At 38.9% G+C, this 22,185-nt stretch overlaps 1 protein-coding gene across 1 annotated transcript in view; it reads left to right on the top strand.

Annotated features, from left to right (window-relative positions):
- The window catches only part of LOC126247407 (parathyroid hormone/parathyroid hormone-related peptide receptor-like), a 335,703-nt gene that overhangs the window by 231,704 nt on the left and 81,814 nt on the right, over window positions 1-22,185 (top strand). Inside the window, exons 10-11 of the mRNA XM_049948476.1 lie at window positions 18,461-18,546; window positions 18,660-18,801. Coding sequence (XP_049804433.1) covers window positions 18,461-18,546; window positions 18,660-18,801 — 228 coding nt within the window. The remainder of the gene's footprint in view (window positions 1-18,460; window positions 18,547-18,659; window positions 18,802-22,185) is intronic.

Raw genomic sequence — 22,185 nt, 5'->3', positions numbered from 1 at the left:
TATTTCGAGTAGATTTCCCCACCATGTTATAGTTCTGGGTGGAGATTTTAATTTGCTGGATGTAGACTGGGAGACTCAAACTTTCATAATGGGTGGCAGGGACAAAGAATCCAGTGATATTTTTTTAAGTGCTTTATCTGAAAACTACCTTGAGCAGTTAAACAGAGAACCGACTCATGGCGGTAACATTAGACCTTCTGGTGACAAACAGTCCCGAACTATCTGAAACAGTTAACGCAGAACAGGGAATCAGTGATCATAAAGCAGTTACGGCATCGATGACTTCAGCCGTAAATAGAAATATTAAAAAAGGTAGGAAGATTTTTCTGTTTAGCAAAAGTGACAAAAAGCAGATTACAGAGTACCTGACGGCTCAACTCAAAAGTTTTGTCTCAACTACAGATAGTGTTGAGGATCAGTGGACAAAGTTCAAAACCATTGTACAATATGCGTTAGATGAATATGTGCCAAGCAAGATTGTAAGAGATGGAAAAGAGCCACCGTGGTACAACAACCGAGTTAGAAAACTGCTGCGGAAGCAAAGGGAACTTCACAGCAAACATAAACATAGCCAAAGCCTTGCAGACAAACAAAAATTACGCGAAGCGAAATGTAGTGTGAGGAGGGCTATGCGAGAGGCGTTCAATGAATTCGAAAGTAAAGTTCTATGTACTGACTTGGCAGAAAATCCTAAGAAATTTTGGTCTTATGTCAAAGCGGTAGGTGGATCGAAACAAAATGTCCAGACACTCTGTGACCAAAATGGTACTGAAACAGAGGATGACAGACTAAAGGCCGAAATACTAAATGTCTTTTTCCAGAGCTGTTTCACAGAGGAAGACTGCCCTGTAGTTCCTTCTGTAGATTGTCGCACAGATGACAAAATGGTAGATATCGAAATAGACGACAGAGGGATAGACAAACAATTAAAATCGCTCAAAAGAGGAAAGGCCACTGGACCTGATGGGATACCAGTTCGATTTTACACAGAGTACGCGAAGGAACTTGCCCCCCTTCTTGCAGCGGTGTACCGTAGGTCTCTAGAAGAGCGTAGCGTTCCAAAGGATTGGAAAAGGGCACAGGTCATCCCCGTTTTCAAGAAGGGACGTTGAACAGATGTGCAGAACTATAGACCTATATCTCTAACGTCGATCAGTTGTAGAATTTTGGAACACGTATTATGTTCGAATATAATGACTTTTCTGGAGACTAGAAATCTACTCTGTAGGAATCAGCATGGGTTTCGAAAAAGACGGTCGTGTGAAACCCAGCTCGCACTATTCGTCCACAAGTCTCAGAGGGCCATAGACACCGGTTCACAGGAGGATTGAGGAGTTCCTAGATAACAGAACGCAGCATGTCATTCTCAATGGAGAGAAGTCTTCCGAAGTAAGAGTGATTTCAGGTGTGCCGCAGGGGAGTGTCATAGGACCGTTGCTATTCACAATATACATAAATGACTTGGTGGATGACATCGGAAGTTCACTGAGGCTTTTTGCAGATGATGCTGTGGTGTATCGAGAGGTTGTAACAATGGAAAATTCTACTGAAATGCAGGAGGATCTGCAGCGAATTGACGCATGGTGGAGGGAATGGCAATTGAAACTCAATGTAGACAAGTGTAATGTGCTGCAAATACGTAGAAAGATAGATCCCTTATCATTTAGCTACAAAATAGCAGGTCAGCAACTGGAAGCAGTTAATTCCATAAATTATCTGGGAGTACGCATTAGGAGTGATTTAAAATGGAATGACCATATAAAGTTGATCGTCGGTAAAGCAGATGTCAGACTGAGATTCATTGGAAGGATCCTAAGGAAATGCAATCCGAAAACAAAGGAAGTAGGTTACAGTACGCTTGTTCTCCCACTGCTTGAATACTGCTCAGCAGTGTGGGATCCGTACCAGATAGGGTTGATAGAAGAGATAGAGAAGATCCAACGGAGAGCAGCGCGCTTCGTTACAGGATCATTTAGTAATCGCAAAAGCGTTACGGAGATGATAGATAAACTCCAGTGGAAGACTCTGCAGGAGAGACGCTCAGTAGCTCGGTACGGGCTTTTGTTAAAGTTTCGAGAACATACCTTCACCGAAGAGTCAAGCAGGATATTGCTCCCTCCTACGTATATCTCGCGAAGAGACCATGAGGATAAAATCTAATCTCTAGAGCCCACACAGATGCATACCGACAATCCTTCTTTCCACGAACAATATGAGACTGGAATAGAAGGAAGAACCGATAGAGGTACTCAGGGTACCCTCTGCCACACACCATCATGTGGCTTGCGCAGTATGGATGTAGATGTAGATGTAGATGTAGACCATTGAAGCATCTTCATCTCCATGGTGTATAACATTTGCTCCTGTTGTTTCAACGTAGAGCGACACTCAGTCCCATACTTTGCTGCTGGGCATACCATGGTCTAATATACTTTTGTGTCTCCAGTGACCTGTCTCCACTTGAGCCAAACTGCATTCACCCTCATCCGAGTATCAAGAGTTGTGTCGCAGTCTGAGGTGACGACATACCCTAGGTACTTAAAATGCATGGTCTTCTGCAGGTCTTATTCGCCAATACTTTGGTGCCTCTGGTTTGGCAGCCACATACTAGGTACTCTGTCTTCTGGACATTGAGGTGCAGTCCATTTTCAGCCAGTCTGTCCTTCCACATTTGAACCTGGTGCTGGAGTTCAGGGTGGGCTTAATCAGCAAGTATCACAACATCTGCATAAAGAAGGGTCCAGAGATGTGAAGTCTGTATGTCAGCTGTTGCCGTATTCATGCAAAGAATGAATAGCAATGGTGAAATGGCAGAACCCTGATGAACACCCACAGTGATATCGAACGGCGGAGAAATTCCAGCAGGACTCCGAACAACACTAAGGGAATTACGGTACAAAAGTTGCACCCAGCTTACATACTCTTCGGGGGTGTCATGGCAGTGATGAGCTTGCCAAATAAAATCATGCGGGATATGATCGAAAGCCTTTTCTAGATCTACAAATGCCATGTGTTCACTCTTGTGTTTTTCCATCAAAAGGTGCATGGCTTGGATAGCATTGATGGTGCTGCATCCCTTAACAAATCAACACTGGTTTGGTATTATGGAAACAATACTTCTGAGTCTGCTATCAAGTACCCCATTCAAAGATCTTTCAAGTATGACAGAGGAGTTGAATAGGGTGATAAGTCCAGCAATCGTTCATGTCCCCTTTTCCCTTCTGGATTGGAACTGTTATGCTAGTTGTCCATTCTTGTGGAAGCTGTTTTTTGGTGATGATTTGGTTGAAGAGTGAGACAAGGAATTCTGAAGCAGCCTTCTGTGCATTTTCCTGATTTCCACTGGTAGGTCATCTGGGTCAGTTGCTTTTCCATTTTTCATCTTGCTGATGGCATGCATTACTTCTTCAGGTGTAATTGAGGGGAAGGTCCTAAGGTAGGATGAGGACTAGTAATTGGTGGATGCATAAACTCTTTGTTGCTGATGTTATGAAAGTAGGCTGTCCAACGCAGGAAAACAGATAATTTATCTCTTAGCAGCTTCAACATTTGTAGTCCTGTCTTCCTCAGTAGCATGTAATATTACGGTATATTGATAATTTTTACTTGTGGACCATCTGACAGCAATTGAATAAAACACAATTTTAGTGCCATATGTGTTTCGCCTTTATTTTCTGCAAGGCATCATCAGTGGCAGGTTGCATGGACAATTTCTTACATATTACACTCCTGTTGCATTTTTGGTGTTGTTCTTCTTCTTATGAATGCCAATATGCAGTTTTTTCCCACATTCCACAGCACTATGAACTATGAAACATTGCATTGAAACAATCGTTCAGTTCATAGTGCTGTGGAATGTGTGGAAAAAACACAAATTGGCTTTCATAAGAAGAACAACACCAAAAATGCAACAGGAGTGTAATATGTAAGAAATTCTCCACGCAACCTGCCACTGATAATGCCTTGCAGAAAATAAAGGAAAAACGAGTATGGCACTAAAATTGTGTTTTATTCAGTTGCTGTCAGGTGGTCCATAAGTAAAAATCATCAGTATACCGTAATATCTCTTAGCAGTTTGGTGTCAGCTCCCGTGATGTGCATGACGTGTCCAATGTCCTGAGATGAAAGGTGACATGACTTATCAAGATGGTAGATGTTGTTTTCTCCTGATGGTGTGTCAAGCTGGTCATACAGTGTCTGGTAATACTGATGTTCTGCTCTTTTTGCTGCTGATTTCAGGTTATGATATTTCTGGAGGTCAGTGACAATTCGTGAGTTCCATTGAGTCCTGTATGCCATCTTTGTCTCCTTGTTTGCTTGCTTGACTTCATCTGTCCACCACCAGGTTTGTTTATCAATGTATTTTCTTCCAGGTATGGTTTTTCCCAGAATTTTTGTCACTGCTTGATGTATTTGTTCCACAGCATCTTTTGATATATCTTCAACCGACTGATCGGTCTTCATGGAGAAGTTTGCCAAGGCTGCCATCAACATGTTTCGCTGGGTATTCATTCACCACCACTTAATTTGCTCAGTCCCAGTCTTAGGTTTAGGTTTGGGTTGTATAACACACTTATGAATATCAAGGACAAGCAATTGGTGCTGATGGGCAATGCAGTCATACGGAATTACTTTGGTATCCATTACCAGCCTCATGTCTTGTTGACGAACTAGCCAATAATCAAGCTGAGTAGCATGACCTCCACTTGTATAAGTAGCCAGATGTGTTGGCATCTTTTTAAAGTATATGTTGGTCACAATGAGATCATGAGCTTCTGCAAAATCAAGTATCTGACATCCATCATCGTTCCGTACACTGAACCCATGTCCTCCATGGCATCTCATATATCCTTCTTTGTGAGCCCCTACATGTCCGTTCAAATCTCCTCCAACAATGATAGACTCATCCTGGGGAATTTCTCAAAGGAGGGTTCCCAGACTGTTCCAAAACTTGTCCTTCTCATCCTCAGTGTGTCCAGTTTGAGGTAAAGAGCAAGATACAATGTGGGCAGTGATAGCTGTTGAATCAATCTTGATAGACATAAGCCTTTCTGACTCCCTGTTGACACTGGTGACATTGTTACAGAAGTCCTGGTAGACAACTATTGCTATGCCATTTCATGTTCTGGTACCATGATAGATGAGTTTGCATCCATCTCTGATTTCTTTTCTCTTTGAACTTTTCCACTTGGTCTCCTGGGTGCAGGCAATGTTGACACATCTGTTTTTAAGCATTTCTCCTAGTTCACAATGTCAGCTAGTCAATGAACCAATATTGAGGGTCGCTAATCTCATTAGTTGTATAGGTTGGACTAACTTCTTTAACCTACCACATCCATGAGTAGGTAACCCTCGCCCATTTCTCACATCACTCAGGCACAATTGGTGTGTATTGCTACAGGAGGGCACACTGGCATGTTCCGAATTTAGCCATAGATGCAACAAAAGATTCCTCAACTGACGGGTCCCTTCGTCTGTCACTGAGGGCATTTTATAGCTACTGACAGCAAGTTATTAGGCGACCCCTAACCTGCATTAATTAATGCCTTTTTGATATTTGTCTATGGTACAGGAGTAATCCACACAGTCTCTTCAGGCCAGTTCTACTGGTGCTGTCCTGGTATCCATATGGGAATGTTCATTCAGTATTCTTTCAAAATCACCCAACACTCTCATTCCACTTGGAGTGTTTATCAGCACAATATGTTCGACATTACCTTCCTAATTCTCACATCTCGCATTGGTGCTGTTAGCCTGTGAGTGTTACCATGATATGAGGATATGATTGATTTTTTCCCATGCTAGGAACTCCTCAAATTGACTTGCTGTAAATTGTTTACTGTTATCTGACAATAGGTGTTTTGGTCTCCCTACCTGCTGTAAGTAATGATGTCTCAGCATCAGTATGATACTTTGGGCCATGGCTTTTCTCAATGGATATAATTTAACAATTTCAACCAGCATTCCAGGACAACAAAATTACTGCCCAACTCCCTGCTCCCCAGACAGTGGACCATAGAAGTCCACTACTACTAAATCCCATAATTCATTGAGTATTATGGGATGAAGTAAGTTGTGCAGTTTTGTCGTCCATTTTTCACCATCTGACATATCCCACTCTGTTGTAAAATTTTTTTAACTCTCCAGTGCATGTTTTTAATGCAATAATACATTTTAATGTCCATGGTTCTTATGACCAAAGTGACCAAATCTTAGATGTATGGACCATGTTATTAATTCAGTAGGGTTGAAGGGAATAAAGAGCAGCAAGTTACTTAAAGAGTGATTTTTGCGGAACAGCATCCCTCTGAGAAGCTTCCATTTGATGTTTAACTCATCACTCCCATTTTCTAACCATTGAGTATGTTGGAGTAGTGCTTGATCCATGTGTTACTCTGTTTGTAAGTTCTACATCTACATCTTCATCCATACTCCGGAAGCCACCTGACGGTGTGTGGCGGAGGGTACCTTGAGTACCTCTATCAGTTCTCCCTTCTATTCCGGTCTCGTATTGTTTGTGGAAAGAAGGATTGTCGGTATGCTTCTGTGTGGGCTCTAATCTCTCTAATTTTATCCTCATGGTCTCTTCACGAGATATACGTAGGAGGGAGCAATATACTGCTTGACTCTTCGGTGAAGGTATGTTCTCGAAACTTCAACAAAAGCCCGTACCGAGCTACTGAGCGTCTCTCCTGCAGAGTCTTCCACTGGAGTTTATCTATCATCTCCATAATGCTTTTGCGATTACTGAATGATCCTGTAATGAAGCGCGCTGCTCTCCGTTGGATCTTCTCTATCTCTTCTATTAACCCTGTCTGGTACGGATCCCACACTGTTGAGCAGTATTCAAGCAGTGGGTGAACAAGCGTACTGTAACCTACTTCCTTTGTTTTCGAATTGCACTTCCTTAGGATTCTTCCAATGAATCTCAGTCTGGCATCTGCTTTACCAGCGATCAACTTTATATGATCATTCCATTTTAAATCACAAGTTATGGCAGAAATTTATGACATCCCTATGCAAACTGGTTTTAAAAATCATATTGCAAAAGTGCCACATTCTCATATGTCTTCTTGTTGCTATAAACCTATTGGAAGCTACAATGATGCCTCTGGTACTAAATTTTTGTTGCCTTTGACATAACCTGTAGAAAAAATTGAATTCCTGTTGCACAGTGTGCACTTAGTGAGCCTGTTGTGTAGCAGCTTACTTTTTGAGACTAGCATTAATGATTTGCAATCACTATAGACAATGGTCTTGTGGCCTAATAACTTTTTAAATGTACATACTTCTGCTGATGTCTTGTTATCTGTTACGCCATAATTTCTTTCAGTATGTATGAGGGCATGGCTTGCAAATGCTATAGGTTTGTGTTCAACTATAGCACTCAATAATTTTTCTTTGTACATCTGGGTGCTGAGGCTGTAATCCAAGGCATCTGTTGTGAGATGAAATGGTTGGCTGAAATCAGGATACACCAGTAGTGGTGCCGCACCAAACTGTCCCTGACAGCTAAGAAGTCAACTGTGCATTCTTGTGTTCATCGCCACAATGAATATTGTTTCAATAACTTTGTCCTGTGCAGTATATTTAGGACCTGTTTGTTCAAAAACTTTCTGTAAAATCTTTCCATCCCTAAGAATACCCACAGTTATTTTTTGTTTAGTGGTTGCAGACATTTACTGGTTGTGTCTAACTTATGTGGGTCTGGTCTTATTCCTTCCCTATTTATCACATGTCCTAAAAATTTAACTTCAGTCCTACCAAATTGAGATTTAGATAATTTCAGGTCAATTTCCTGTGAATATAATCCAGATATTAGTTTATCCGATGTGTACATGTGATCCTCTCAGGTTTTCAATATTATTACCATGTCATCTAGATATGCCAAGATCTTGTGTTTCAGATCATCTCCAGTTGCCTTATCAAGAGCTATTATGAACACACTGAGGTGTTCAATCCAGATGGTAGAACCATGAATTGATGAGCTCTGTCCTCAAATAGAAAAGCTATATAGTCATGTGACATCTTGCTGATATCCAAATGTTAAATCAATAGTACTAATGTACTTTACCTCTGCAAATCTTTTCAACTCATCTGTCATGGGCTGTCTGTCTGTTTCTGGTTCTGTTATTCTATTTAGTGTTCTCTCCTCAAGCACTAGCCTGACTGTTCCATCTGGTTTCTTAATGATAAACAGTGGGTTATTGTAACAACTGTTAGATATTTCTATTACATCCAAAACTATCATCCTACGAATTTTATGCCGTACAGTGTCATTTACTGCTGCCGGTATTCTGTATTGTCTCACGTAGAATGGATCATGAGTGTGTATTTTTCTATTGGCACATATAAATTTTAACATTGCAGAACAATATGAAGTGGGACAAGCATGTAATGGCAGTTGTGGTGAAGGCGGATAGTCGTCTTCAATTCATTGGTAGAATTTTGGGAAGATGTGAAGATGTGGTTCATCTGTAAAGGAGACCGCTTATAAAACACTAATATGACCTATTCTTGAGTACTGCTCAGGCATTTGGGATCCCTATCAGGTTGGATTGAGGGAGGACATAGAAGCAATTCAGAGGCAGGCTGCTAGATTTGTTACTGGTGGGTTTGATCATCACGCGAGTGTTACGGAAATGCTTCAGAAACTCTGGTGGGAGTATCTAGAGGAAAGGAGGCATTCTTTTCGTGAACCGCTACTGAGGAAATTTAGAGAACCAGCATTTGAGGCTGACTGCAGTACAATTTCACTGCCGCCAACTTCTATTACGTGGAAAGACCACAAAGATAAGATAAGAGAGATTAGAGCTCATACAGAGGCATATAGGCAGTCATTTTCCCTTCGTTCTGTTTGGGAGTGGAACAGGGAGAGAAGATACGAGTTGTGGTTCGAGGTACCCTCCGCCACGCACCGTATGGTGGATTGCAAAGTATGTATGTAGATGTAGATTTAGTTGTGTGATGTTCCTTCTATCTGATTTAAACATCCCTATCTGTCTGGGAAAGGAATGGCTATTAGATTCTGAAGTTATTTTAGACATTTGTACAGGATCTGTAGCTTTCCCATGTGGTGATGATCAGCAACTAGTAACATTACCATTTGATTTCATGGCAACTAGTCACATGCATGTAATACTCACAACAGAAACTGCAGTATATCTAACAGAAATGCATATGGTCTCTACATATACAAAAACAATATTAGTGTGTATGTCAAATCTTCAGCTGTTCCTGGTTTCAACAAAAATATCTCTTTATGACTGGTAAGCAACTGAATAATGTCTGATTTCTCCTTTGCATGAAGTCCTAATGATTTATCAATATTAGCTAATATATCTTCCACTAATATTGTTTCTGTATATAATAGAGGCCATATGCATTTCTGTTTGATCTATTGCAGTTTCTGTTGTGAGTATTACATGTATGTGACTAGTTGCCATGGAATGAAATGGTAGTGTTATTAGTTGTTGATCATCACCATATCGAAAAGTTACAGATCCTGTACATTCCTTTCCCAGACATATGGGGATGTTTAAATCAGATACAAGGAACATCATACAACTAAATTTATATGTGCCAATAGAAAAATGCACTAATATTTCAGCCTGCACCAGGTTACTGTTTTTTCCTGTATTTCCCATCACCTTCACTCTGGTGATCAGCAGTGTCATGAATACATGCAACAAATTACAGGCCATTAAAAAATTCTGGTTTGCAACACAAATTTCAATGCCTAATCCATAATTATATCTACTGGTACTTCACCTATCAAGATGTAACTTTTGTCAGATGTAATTTTTAGTTATACATTGATTCTCATGTAATAAATTATTCATCATCATATTACCTCTATCATACCTAATAGTCATATGGGATCTAATAATCATATGGGATTCCAATGATATTGACTTGACTGAAACCACTTCAGAAGATCGAGCCTGTCTTCTGAAGCTTATAAGTTTTTCCTCTGTGTGCTGTTATGAAATTCTTGAGTGTTTTGATCTCCTTCAGGAGTTCTTTGATTAGCATCTTTCCAATTACATCTTTATCTATTGTTATGCTGGTTATTGCATTCATTTCTCTACTCTCTTTCTCCCCTAAATTGACTGTTAGCTTGTGCTTATCTTCTGTCCCTGATCATGTTCCTACGGTTATTGTTTCAACATTCCTGCTGGCTTTCTGTCATGTCCAGCTGTTCCAAATATTCTAAAATGATCTTAACTTTTCCCCAGCCTTTCCCTAATAACTTATTTCATACTCTCCATGGTAGGAGGCTGATAATAACTTCTAATAAGTGCTCCTCACAAATTGGATCACTGAGACATTTGGCTTTATTTAGTTGATATTCAACAAAATCACTGTATCCCATCCATTCACTGCTGTTATATGGTTTTGACCCCAGTAATTCCAGGTGAAGTTACTTCTGTACTCCCCACTCCAGTATTTAGCTTTGAATTCACTTTCAAAATCAATAAAAGACTTGAAATCATCTACCATCAGCATACCATATTGTGCTTTGTTTTCCAATAAATGGCTGGCTATGAATCTAATTTTATTCTGGTCTGACCATGTGCTGGGTAACATACTTCAGGCTTGAGGAATAATAAAGTATGTATATTTCTGCCTGATGTAAATTTAGGAACTTTATGGTTAATTCCTTTACTAAGCATTGGCATAAAATCATCACACATACTACTTTGTTGATTGCTCTAAACTAATTCCTCATCCCTATGCTTTCTCTCTGGTTGTGGGCAGTACTCAGTGGATGCATCATCGCTGTTGAACAATAAATGTGGGAGTCTGTTGTTACTATTACTAGTCATCAACCTAGTGTCTGCTGGTCTGACTGCAGTGTCTGGATATGGGATGTCTTGTGTATGTGAGGTATTATTCTGCTGTGAATGTAATGTAGTTTCTTTGTGCTCGTTACAGCATTCCATTGTTTTTGAATGAATGTTAATTTTATTCATTAAGAACAATATTGTTTCTATATCTCTTCTGTCAATTTTTGCACATTCATTTCAGTCTTCTGTTTTGAGCTGTTTAATTATTATGTCTTGACAGAATGAATGTGTTGTAACTGTCACTCTACCTTGTCATCTAATAATTCCAATTGTATATCTATTTCATCTAAGCATTGGAACACTAGGTCAAGTCTAGTTTCCAATATATCCATTCTCACATTGACCTGTGTCATAGGAGTATTGATATTTAATTCCACCTGTTGTAATCTGGTATTCATTTGGTTTAACCTTGATTTAAATGGGTAAAATTGTTATCCATCTGATCTGTCATTGTTTCTGTAACAACCTGATGACAAACTGACTCCATCTGTGAAAATCGTGATTCCATCTATGAAAATTTTTGTTGGTCCATTGCATGAATGTATATAATAATGCTTCAGCTGTTTGATGACCTTCTAAGAGACTCATGATTGTTAAACTCATCTCCAACTATTTAGTATATCAGCACAAAGTTACTGCCATACTCTCGAATTAAATAGGGATGGCCCTGACTTTAAAAGAACTTTAGAGGTCAGAGGTCATCTATTAGTCACTAAGTGCTAGTTATGCACCAAATTCATTCAGTGCAACATATTTACAATTATACAAACACACAAACATATCTCATATTTGACCCACCGGTAATTAATTGCTATAAAGGTAGATGATGTACAATCTTAAACAATGCACTGCACTGCTGTGAGATGACAATGTGGAGAGTTGAAATGTGTGCGTACTAATGTATGCTCGTGATGCTGGGTGCTGAAGCAGACAACTTATGTACATGTTTTCAATGACTCTTCACAGCCTTAAACTGGCATGCTGCAAATGTATTTAAGTACTGCTTGGTTCATATTTAGCAATCTGTAGATGCAAACCAGCCACAACATGTGATATTTTCAATGAATAAAGTCATTACCAATTGTTTATATGCATGGCGACATGTCGTTGATTCATGTACTCTGGTTAAGTTGTTCTTGAAAATTATAGTTTTCACTGGTAAATATTAATATTCTGCTTTATAACAGAGTAAAACACATTCAGTTGCAACTTTAGTGTAATTCTCACTGTTTCTTGTGTCATAACTGCATCTGTATCACTATATCGATGTCCATTTTTATCATTGCAATTGTAATCGCACTTTGCAGGTTACTATCACTACTGATAACAGTTGTGTGTGTGTGTGTGTGTGTGTGTGTGTGTGTGTGTGTGTGTGTGTGTGAATTTTCTGCATAATTTGCCTGCTTACTTCGTCTTCTTTACTTCTGTGAAACATCATACATGTAATGGTATTTTTTCCTGTGTTGGATTTCATCTCCATTGATGTTCACTGGTACACAAATCTACCAGATGCAACAATGCCATTGTGCAGCTGAATTAATAGATTGTCTCAGCTTTGAATATTCTTGCCTGAAATCCCTAATTAATTCTTCTTCCTCCAGTACTCCAAGTTAGCTGTCAGTGCACCTAGTGAAATCTCTGCTTCTAGTGAAAATATAATTAATCATGCTGATGGGCACTAGGCAGCTTCCATCAACCTCTCGTACATACGATAAACTGTGGCATATAAAACACTGTGCTGTGTCCAGTTCTTCGCTCCCTGTCAAGGTCTCAAACACATATAAAGTATAAAAAGTCAGATCTACTGCTCTATCCACCCAGATAAGCTTCCAGTGTTATATCCAGTGAGTTGATTCTAAGGGACCATGTACATAGCTTAGGTGTGCCTTGTGACTGTTTGGTTTTTTTAATAGTAAAACTGGAATGGAATGATGTTGCATCCATTCCCACGGTGCAGTGTTCTAGGTTGACTTTGTATGATATTTAATCAGAAAATGTAGCCACATTATGACATTGTAGCTAAGGTCAACCCTAGGGAGTACTTCCACACAAGGCCAGAAGTCTATCACCCTCCCACTTGGAAATTCAACAATGTGGGACCGAGTAAGTGAATACAATGCCAACCTGCACCACTTAGCCTACAATTAGATGGTTAAAATTTTTTTTAAAACATCAAGTATGTGGACTTGCTATTTGTACCTGCAATCATGCATTTGCACAGATTCCCTTCTACATACCCAGTTAAACAATACTCTGCCACTGATTCCACAAAGGAGTGTCTCAAGCTTACATTAACTGAGAACACAGCATTGGCATTGTTCCTTCTGTTATGTAACACTGTGCTGTGGGTCTACACTGCAGCTACCTCCCTTGTGTTTGTGGAAACCTCCACTGGTTTTTCTGTTCAGAGTGTCCCTCTCATTTACACTGAAGCTTCCCACAATTCCACTGAATACGGCCAGGCTAACTGCATCTATAAATTGCTATCTGAGTATTAAAAATTACTCTTTTCACCCTGAGTTTGGTCACTATGTCGATCTAGGTGAAAACTGTTGCAGTTTCTACAGACTCGTTTAAAGTTTGTGGAAACTCCGTACACATTTTATGCAACATCTCAACAGGCAAACCCCCCCAAACATGCATCTAGCATCCTTTTGCTCAGCCTGCTGCAGAATGTCCCTATCGATCTGTCAATTCCTAATATGTATTAGAATTTATTTTCCTAATATGATCCATAAAACCTTCCACCACTTCTCTCTACCTTTGAGCTACTTCATTAACTTGTTTCCAATAGTATCAATATGTGCTCTTCTTCATGTAGTGCTCAACCAGTCCTCCTGCAAGTCCTGGGATGACTGAACATTTCACAACAACGTCTTGTGACATATCACAAACACCCTAGCACCAACTGCTAACTATAATTGAACCATATTTAACAACTGCACATTTTTTCAGATGATGTAACTTACCGAACGAAAGTGCTGGCATGTTGATAGACACACAAACAAACACAAAGATACACACAAAATTCAAGCTTTCGCAACCAACGGTTGCTTCATCAGGAAAGAGGGAAGGAGAGGGAAAGATGAAAGGATGTAGGTTTTAAGGGAGAGGGTAAGGAGTCATTCCAATCCCGGGAGCAGAAAGACTTACCTTAGGGGGAAAAAAGGACAGGAATACACTCGTGCACACACACATATCCATCCGCACATATACAGACACAAGCAGACATATGTAAATGCATTTGTTTTGGTTTACACATATGCTGTATTTTTGGTTTGACAGCTTTACATTTTAATCAACAGTTTCAGACAGTTTTATAAATGAAATTATAGGGGAAGCATGTTGAGGGTGAATTGATAAGTATGGTAAATTTCTGTAAAAAGAAAATGATGGTTGGTAAACATAAATTTTTTAATAATTTTATGCACAATGACAAATGGGAGTAAGGAGCAATGACTTATTATTGGCTCTGTAAACCCATGGGATGTGGTGCACTTAAATTTGAATGAATATTTTGACTGCAGCTGGGTGGTATACCATCTGCATAATAGGAATGCAGACCAATCCTCTATTCCTATTTCTAAGAATAATGTCATGGACAACAAATACACAGTTGTAGAACTAAGACAAACTGAACCAGGAAACCTAAACATCTTGGACATTTTTCTGAAAACAGAAAACTGTGAAGGGATTTATAGTGAAAAAATAAATAAGAGTTGGGTATCTTTCTGTGAAGCTATGAATTACTATATAAATATTAGTGTCAAAAATCAAACAATGTAAACTCCTGGTAGGAATATGACCGCCAACTCCAGCATCTCAGACCGGTCATGGGTGCGTGAAGTGTGCTTGCTAGTGTGTGGGTGAATGGTGTGTGTGTCTCTTAGTGATGACAGCCGTGGTCGAAAACTTTATGTGGGTGTCTTTTCATTGTGCCTGTTTGTAACTTGATGTGTCTTCTTTACGGTAAGTAGCAATCTGTCTTTTCTTAAATTGTTGTTACTAGTGTCAAAAGATATGCAGAAAAGTACAAAAAAAGCCTGGTAGAAATCGCATCACTTCAAAAATTAGTCAGGGCAGGGAGGAGTTAATGGGAGTGCATAAAGATTATCAGACAAATAAATACCAAGTGGAGACGCTGAGTCGCAATAGGCACAACAAAAAAATTCACACAATTGTAGCTTTCTGCCATAAAGGCCTTTGTCAGCAGTAGACACACATACACAAATGCACACACACACTCATGCAAATGCAACTTGCACGCACGTCTGCAGTCTCAGAGAGCTGAAACCACACTGCGAGTAGCAGCATCAGTGCATGATGGGAGTGGCGACTGGGTGGGGGTAGGGAGGAAGCTGGGGCAGGGAGGGGGAGGGATACTATGGTGGGACTAGTGGACAGTGAAGTGCAGCAACACTAAACTGTAGAAATAGCCATAAAGGATAGGCTTGTAAATTTCATACAGAAATAAAATACCTGGTGCTTTGCAGGATTTTTACATTCAACTCATAATTTCAAATAATACAGCAAATGAAAGAGCAACTCAAACTGCTTCTCTTACCTGTGTTCAACATGAACAACATTCATCCCATGGCACACATTGAGCCAATAGGTGAGTTCTTCCCAGGCCTTGATCAGTTTGTCTGGAGTAATTGTTGCAACAACCGCTTTAATTGTGTTTCTTAAGTTTGGTAGATCAGCTGGTAGCAGAAGCACATACACAGGATCCTTTATGAACCCCCCAAGGTTAAAATTGTATGGCATCAGATGAGATGAATGTGGAGGCCATTGGTACAAGCTCTGTCATCCAACCTCTTGCAGCCAATCCAGACATTGTGTATAATGTCATTTATTGAATTGCTTACTGAGTTATGCCAGTGAGATGGCACATGATTTTGCTACCAAATAAAGTTCTGTGGTTCAGCTTCTTACAATTGAGCGAAACCCCATAGCTACAGCGCATCAAGAGAAAAAACACCAGTTACAGTTTAGCCATGAAAGAAAGAAAGGCCCATAAACTCTGCACTGGTATATGTCCTAAAAATCATTTAATTTGTGGAAGTCCTATTGCAACTGTACCACCTTGTGTGGATTTGCTGACCTCCTGATGTGCACATTATGTGTGTCCCCATTTCCACTTAAGTGACTGTCGATTCATCACCAAAGATGACATGGTCGAGAAAATCTTCCTTCTCATGCAGCAACATTTTGCTTGTAAAGTTGGCACATAAACCATGGTACATAGGTTTTAAATCTTGTAAGAACTGCAAACAGTAAGGAAATAGTTGAAAGCATCACATTAGAAGTACCCACACAGATGTCACTGGAACTGCTAATTCATCACTAGTTTCTCGAACTGATTTCTTGGGGCAATGCATGAAAAACTCTCTTACTCGTTTAACACATTCTTAAGTCACACTTGGTCATAGGTGTGAAAAATAGTGTTCACATTGGACACTTGTAAGAAAAACTGTTTAGTTGATCTTCCATTTGCTGTATCTCTTACAATCATATGTTGAATGTGATAAATGCTACTAAGCCTTAAACCCCAATATTCACTTAAAATACCTGGTGTAACAAATAATACACAGCACAGTTTCAGAAAAGGTTGAGCCACAAAGACAGCAGTTGCAGACTTCACAGCATATGTAGTCAGGGGACTGGAAAAACAGAAACAAGTATGTAGTATACTCCTTGACGTGTCAAGGACCTTTGATTGTGTATGTCACAGACATCCATTAGAAAAATTAAATCAGTATGGCTAAGAGGTAGAGCAATAAATGTTATTGATTTATTTATTGAAAATAAAATATAAAAATGGCATCTAATTGGATACTGTGCTTTCAGTATTCAAAGTGGTAAAATAATGTGTTCTATTGATTTAGCAAAAGCACCATTACTATTTATTCTATATGTAAATCACATGACTGATGCTGTAAATGAAACAGTGGTCATGTATACTGATGACATATCTCTAGTAGTAGATGGATAGGCCATTGAAAAATCTTCATAACCAGCTTTGTGTCTCAAGTATTTCAGAAGCTCCTTATAGCAAGATTTTGGGGTTGACAGTGGACAGTTTAATGTCATAACAGATTCATATAGATATAAATCTGTTCAAAAAATAATACAAATATATTTCTCCTGTGAAAAATGTCACAAACTGTTGACCATGATACTTTATAGTCTTATTTATCCACACTCTTCTTACTATATACCCTTGTGTGGGAGAGCAGGTAACATACATATAAGTAGGTTACTCATACTGTTGTATAAGGCAATTATGTGCATTAGAAACATATCACCAAGGTTGTCCTGCAGAAACCAATTCACAGAATTCCAGATACTAACAGTGCCTGCACTGTAGATATTTGAAACAGCTAGATCCTAAAAATAAACTGTACAGCTTTGATGAATAAAAATATAAGTATTTGTGAAGGTAATTACCCCATGTATACAGATAGTCACAAGTTAAATGACAAAGATCCTGAAATGAACACTTTATAACAAACTTCCATGCAGCTTTAATAACTTAAAAACACTATCTACTTCAAATAAAAACTAATAAGCCAACTGGTCTCAGGCTGTTGCTACAATGTATGGGAGTTCTTTGAATCAAGTGTACAAATCCCTTAAATAATCAAACACTTGAAAATCCAGGATCGAATGAACAATATTATGAAAAGTAAAGCTGCTACACAAGCACGCATGCATACGCATAACACACACACACATGACCACAGTCTCTGGCAGCTGAAGCCACACATTGAATGTTTTAAATAAGAGATTTATCTACAAATGCCATATAAAACATGTAAAGATGTTGTGCTGCCAACTATATATTCTTTTAACTATGTCTGAAACTGTTTTGTGTGTGTGTGAAATACAGAAAACTCATTATAACTGTTTTTATTTTACATGACGTAAACTTTAATTCTACACAGCTTTGTCATAAATGCCTGAAAAACAGTGTACTTTTATTTTTTATGTAAATACCAAACACTTTTTAACACATGTACTTATATCCTAATGTATCCAATATCACTAGAATAAGTGGCCAAAGGATGAAAAATAAGTAAATTAAATAAAAATATTGAGTTTAGGGTATACCACTTCACGGTATTTAGTACTTTGCATGCCTGGTGGGGTGTTTATGCACTATGAATTGTAGACCTTCTCAGCTGTAGTTTAGTTGACTGTTCACTCTTTTGTTGATCATGTAATATGTCCCTTAACTGAATGGTGTCAAACTTTTTGTATAAGTGCATAAAAATTAGTTAAAATATATGATTATTGAGTGAACTGTTTTCCAGATAAAGGAAATTTTTGGGGCTTTCCACCATAACTCTTGACCATTTATCACTGGAAAAACGAATTTAAAAATAGTTGTGCAAGTGATACAGATTCGCCATGCTCTGGAGTTTCACTTGATGTTTTTTCTGATGAAATGGTAGATGAAATTTGTGATATCCTAAGTGATGATCTTCTCAACAACTAACATAAAATGAAAGTAAGATAATCAAGCTTGTAGACGTAGACTTACACGCATATTTAATGTTAAAAATCTGTAAGATCTGCTAACAGTAAACCATTTTCTTTGTTTACAGATATGTTTCATATTATTCATTAGGCTTGTCAGAGTTATCTTCACAAAACTGCAATCATCAGTATGTGAGCAGACACAAATCTACAGGTAAATTATTTTCTTTTCTTTGATTTAATTATCATTTTCATTGCTGGAAATAATATTTATATTTCTCATGATAAGAATGATGTGAAGTTCTTGTGCATCTTCCCAATTACTAGACGCCTGGCAAAATCAACACTAACACTTATACCTTTGTTTGGAGTGCACTATGTAGTATTTCTGGCATTTGAACATTCAAAAATTGGGACCCAAGCAGAAATGGTGATCCTCATTACCAGCAGTCTATTTGATTCTTTCCAGGTATGTTGGTTAAACATGTCTTTAGGTTACCTGATTTACAAACAAATAACTATAAATTATAAAACAGTTATTTTGATGAAAATTATTTTTACTATTGCACTTATTGTGTATAATATGTTGTATTAATGTTTGCTTGTACTTCTGTTCCTTATATATCAATAAGGCTACAAGTCAGCTTCATGAATAATTTAGTACTTACTATTTCCAAAATTAATTTTAAAGTATCTAATTAAGTCTACTAATATGTGAGAAAGTTCTGGTAGAATGTACAGCTGCATTGTCCTGGATGTTCAAACAATGCTGGGGTTGCAGTCTGGCAGCTGGAGGTTGTGTCAGGTGGGATGAGTGGAGAGAGAAAGAGGCTGGAAGCAGTAGGAGGTGTTGGGGACAGGTACCCAGTGGCTCAGAGAGAGGTAGCAGGTATGTAAGAAAGGACCGTGCAAGGAGGGGTAGCAGGTGCATGAGTCAGGCATGTGCCACATGGGTACCAGAGCTGGTGAAATGTGAAACTCATCCAAGATTTACTCTCCTTCTCTTGATCCATTCAGTGGAATTTTTTCTTTGCTACCAATCCATCCAAACAAGGTTAACCTAATACCAACAGTGAACGTTGCCTCTCCCAGTTCACACTACGATCCAGCCGTGACCCTTCCATCTAACAAACCTCAGTTACCTTCCAAGAATTCCTTAACTCCAACTTGATCACCATCTATTTCCTTGTCCATTCTCAAGAAAACAAACCCCACAACAGAAGGAAGAACAGCCTTTCCTAACCTCAAAACAAACTGTGATTTAATCATCCTTGCAGCAGACAAAGGCTCTACCACCATTATGACAACAGAAGGCTGCCACCAACAGTCTGACTCCTCCACGAACAACTGCACATAGCAATTCCACCTCAGAACATAACCTCCAATCCCTATTGAAATGCCTAAACCCATCCCAGAATCTCTTCCCTGAATCCATCTCCTGCCTTACCCCAGTGACCCCCCACACACCAACTTTCTACATGCTTTCCAAAATTCACAAGCCTTACAATGCTGTACATTTCATTGTAGCTGGTCATTGTGCTCCCACTGAAATAATTCTGCTCTGGTTGACCAACATGTCCAACCAATTGCCAAAAGCTTACCCTTTCACATCAAAGATACTAAATACTTCCATCACTGACCTTCGACCATCCTTACCACATTATCACATGGATCCCTAGTTGTCACTGTAGATGCCATCTCCCCATACACCAATACCCTTCTTGTCTATGGCCTTGCTGCTGGTGAACACTACTTCTATCAAAGTCCTTCTGACTCCAAACACACTGCCTCATTTCTCATACACCATACCAATTATATACACACACACAACTGCTTCTCCTTTGAGGGAATATATACAAAAATATCCACAGCCCAGTCATGGGCATCCACATGGCACTCTCCTATTTTAAGATGTTAATGGGCAATTGGGAGGAAAATTTTGTGCTCTCCCAAAACCTCAAAACCCCTGTTTGGTTAAGATTCATTGATGGTATGTTCATGATTTGGACTCAGGGCCAAGACATCCAATTGTCATTCCTGCACACCCTCAGCACTTTCTCTCCCCCCTGCTACACCTGGTCCTCCTCAACCAAATGTGCTTTGTTCCTGGTCACTGACCATCACTTTTCTGATGGCTTCATCCAAACTTCTCTTCATATTAAATCCACTAATCAACAACAGTACAAGCGTTCTGATAGCTTTCATTCCTTGCACACCAAAACTTTTTAGCTCTACAGATTAAAAGATAAGCAGCAGGTTTAATTCTACATCTACATCTACATGGATACACTGCAAATCATGTTTAAGTGCCTGGCAGAGGGTTCATTGAACCACCTTCACAATTCTCTATTATTCCAGTCTCATAATGCGCGGGAAGAATGAACACCTATATCTTTCTGTACGAGCTCTGATTTCCCTTATTTTATCGTGGTGATCATTACTCACTATGTAGGTGAGCATCAACAAAATATTTTTGCATTTGGAGGAGAAAGTTGGTGATTGGTATTTTGTGAGAAGGTTACGTCCCAATAGAAAATGCCTTTCTTTTAATGATGTCCAGCCCAAATCCTGTATCTCTCCCATACGATAATACAAAATGTGCTCTACTTCTTTTAACTTTTTCAATGTACTCTGTTAGTCCTATCTGGTAAGAATCCCACACTGCACAGCAGTATTCTAAAAGAAGACAAACAAGCATAGTGTAGGCAGTCTCCTTAGTAGATCTGCTAATAAAACACAGTATTTGGTTAGCCTTCCTCACATTTTCTATATTTTCCTTCCAATTTAAGTTGTTTGTAATTGTAATTCCTAGGTAGGTATTTAGTTGAATTTAAGGCCTTTAGATTTGACTGATTTATCATGTAGCTGAAGTGTAATGAATTCCTTTTAGCACTCATGTGGATGACCTCATACTTTTCGTTATTTAGGGTCAACTGCCAATTTTAACACCATTCAGATATCTTTTCTAAATCATTTTGCAATTTGTTTTGATCTTCTGATGACTTTATTAGCCAATAAACAACAGCATCATCTGCAAACAACCTAAGAGGGCTGCTCAGATTGTCTCCCAAATCGTTTATGTAGATAAGGAACAGCAAAGGGCCTATAACACTACCTTGGAGAATGCCAGAAATCACTTCTGTTTTACTCAATAACTTTCCGTCAATTACTATGAACTGTGACCTCTGTGACAGGAAGTCACAAATCCAGTCACATAATTGAGACGATATTGCATATGCACACAATTTCACTACAAGCTGCTTGTGTGATACAGTGCCAAAAGCCTTCCAGAAGTCCAGAAATATGTAATCAATCTGAAATCCCTTGTCAATAGCACTCAACACTTCATGCTAATAAAGAGCTAGTTGTGTTTCACAAGAATGATGTTTTCTAACCCCATGTTGACTGTGTGTCAATAGACCATTTTCTTCAAGGTAATTCTTAATGTTTGAACACAATATATGTTCCAGAATCCTGCTGCATATCAATGTTAATGATATGGGCCTGTAATTAAGTGGATTACTCCTACTACCTTTCTTGAATGTTGATGTGACCTGTCCAACTTTCCAATCTTTGGGTACATATATTTTGTCAAGCGAACAGTTGTATATGATTGTTGAGTATGGAGCTAATGCATCAGCATATTATGAAAGGAACTTAATTGGTATACAGTCTAGACCAGAAGACTTGCTTTCATTAAGTGATTTAAGTTGCTTCACTACTCCAAGGATATTTACTTCTGTGTTACTCATGTTGGCAGCTGTTCTTGATTTGAATTCTGGAACATTTACTTCGTCTTCTTTTGTGAAGGCATTTCAGAAGGCTGTGTTTAGTAACTCTGCTTTGGCAGAAC

Source organism: Schistocerca nitens, chromosome 1 (assembly GCF_023898315.1).
Source record: "Schistocerca nitens isolate TAMUIC-IGC-003100 chromosome 1, iqSchNite1.1, whole genome shotgun sequence".
Taxonomy (NCBI): Eukaryota; Metazoa; Arthropoda; class Insecta; order Orthoptera; family Acrididae; genus Schistocerca; species Schistocerca nitens.
Note: the sequence above shows the minus strand (reverse complement) of the source record. Positions and strands in the feature narration are given on the sequence as shown.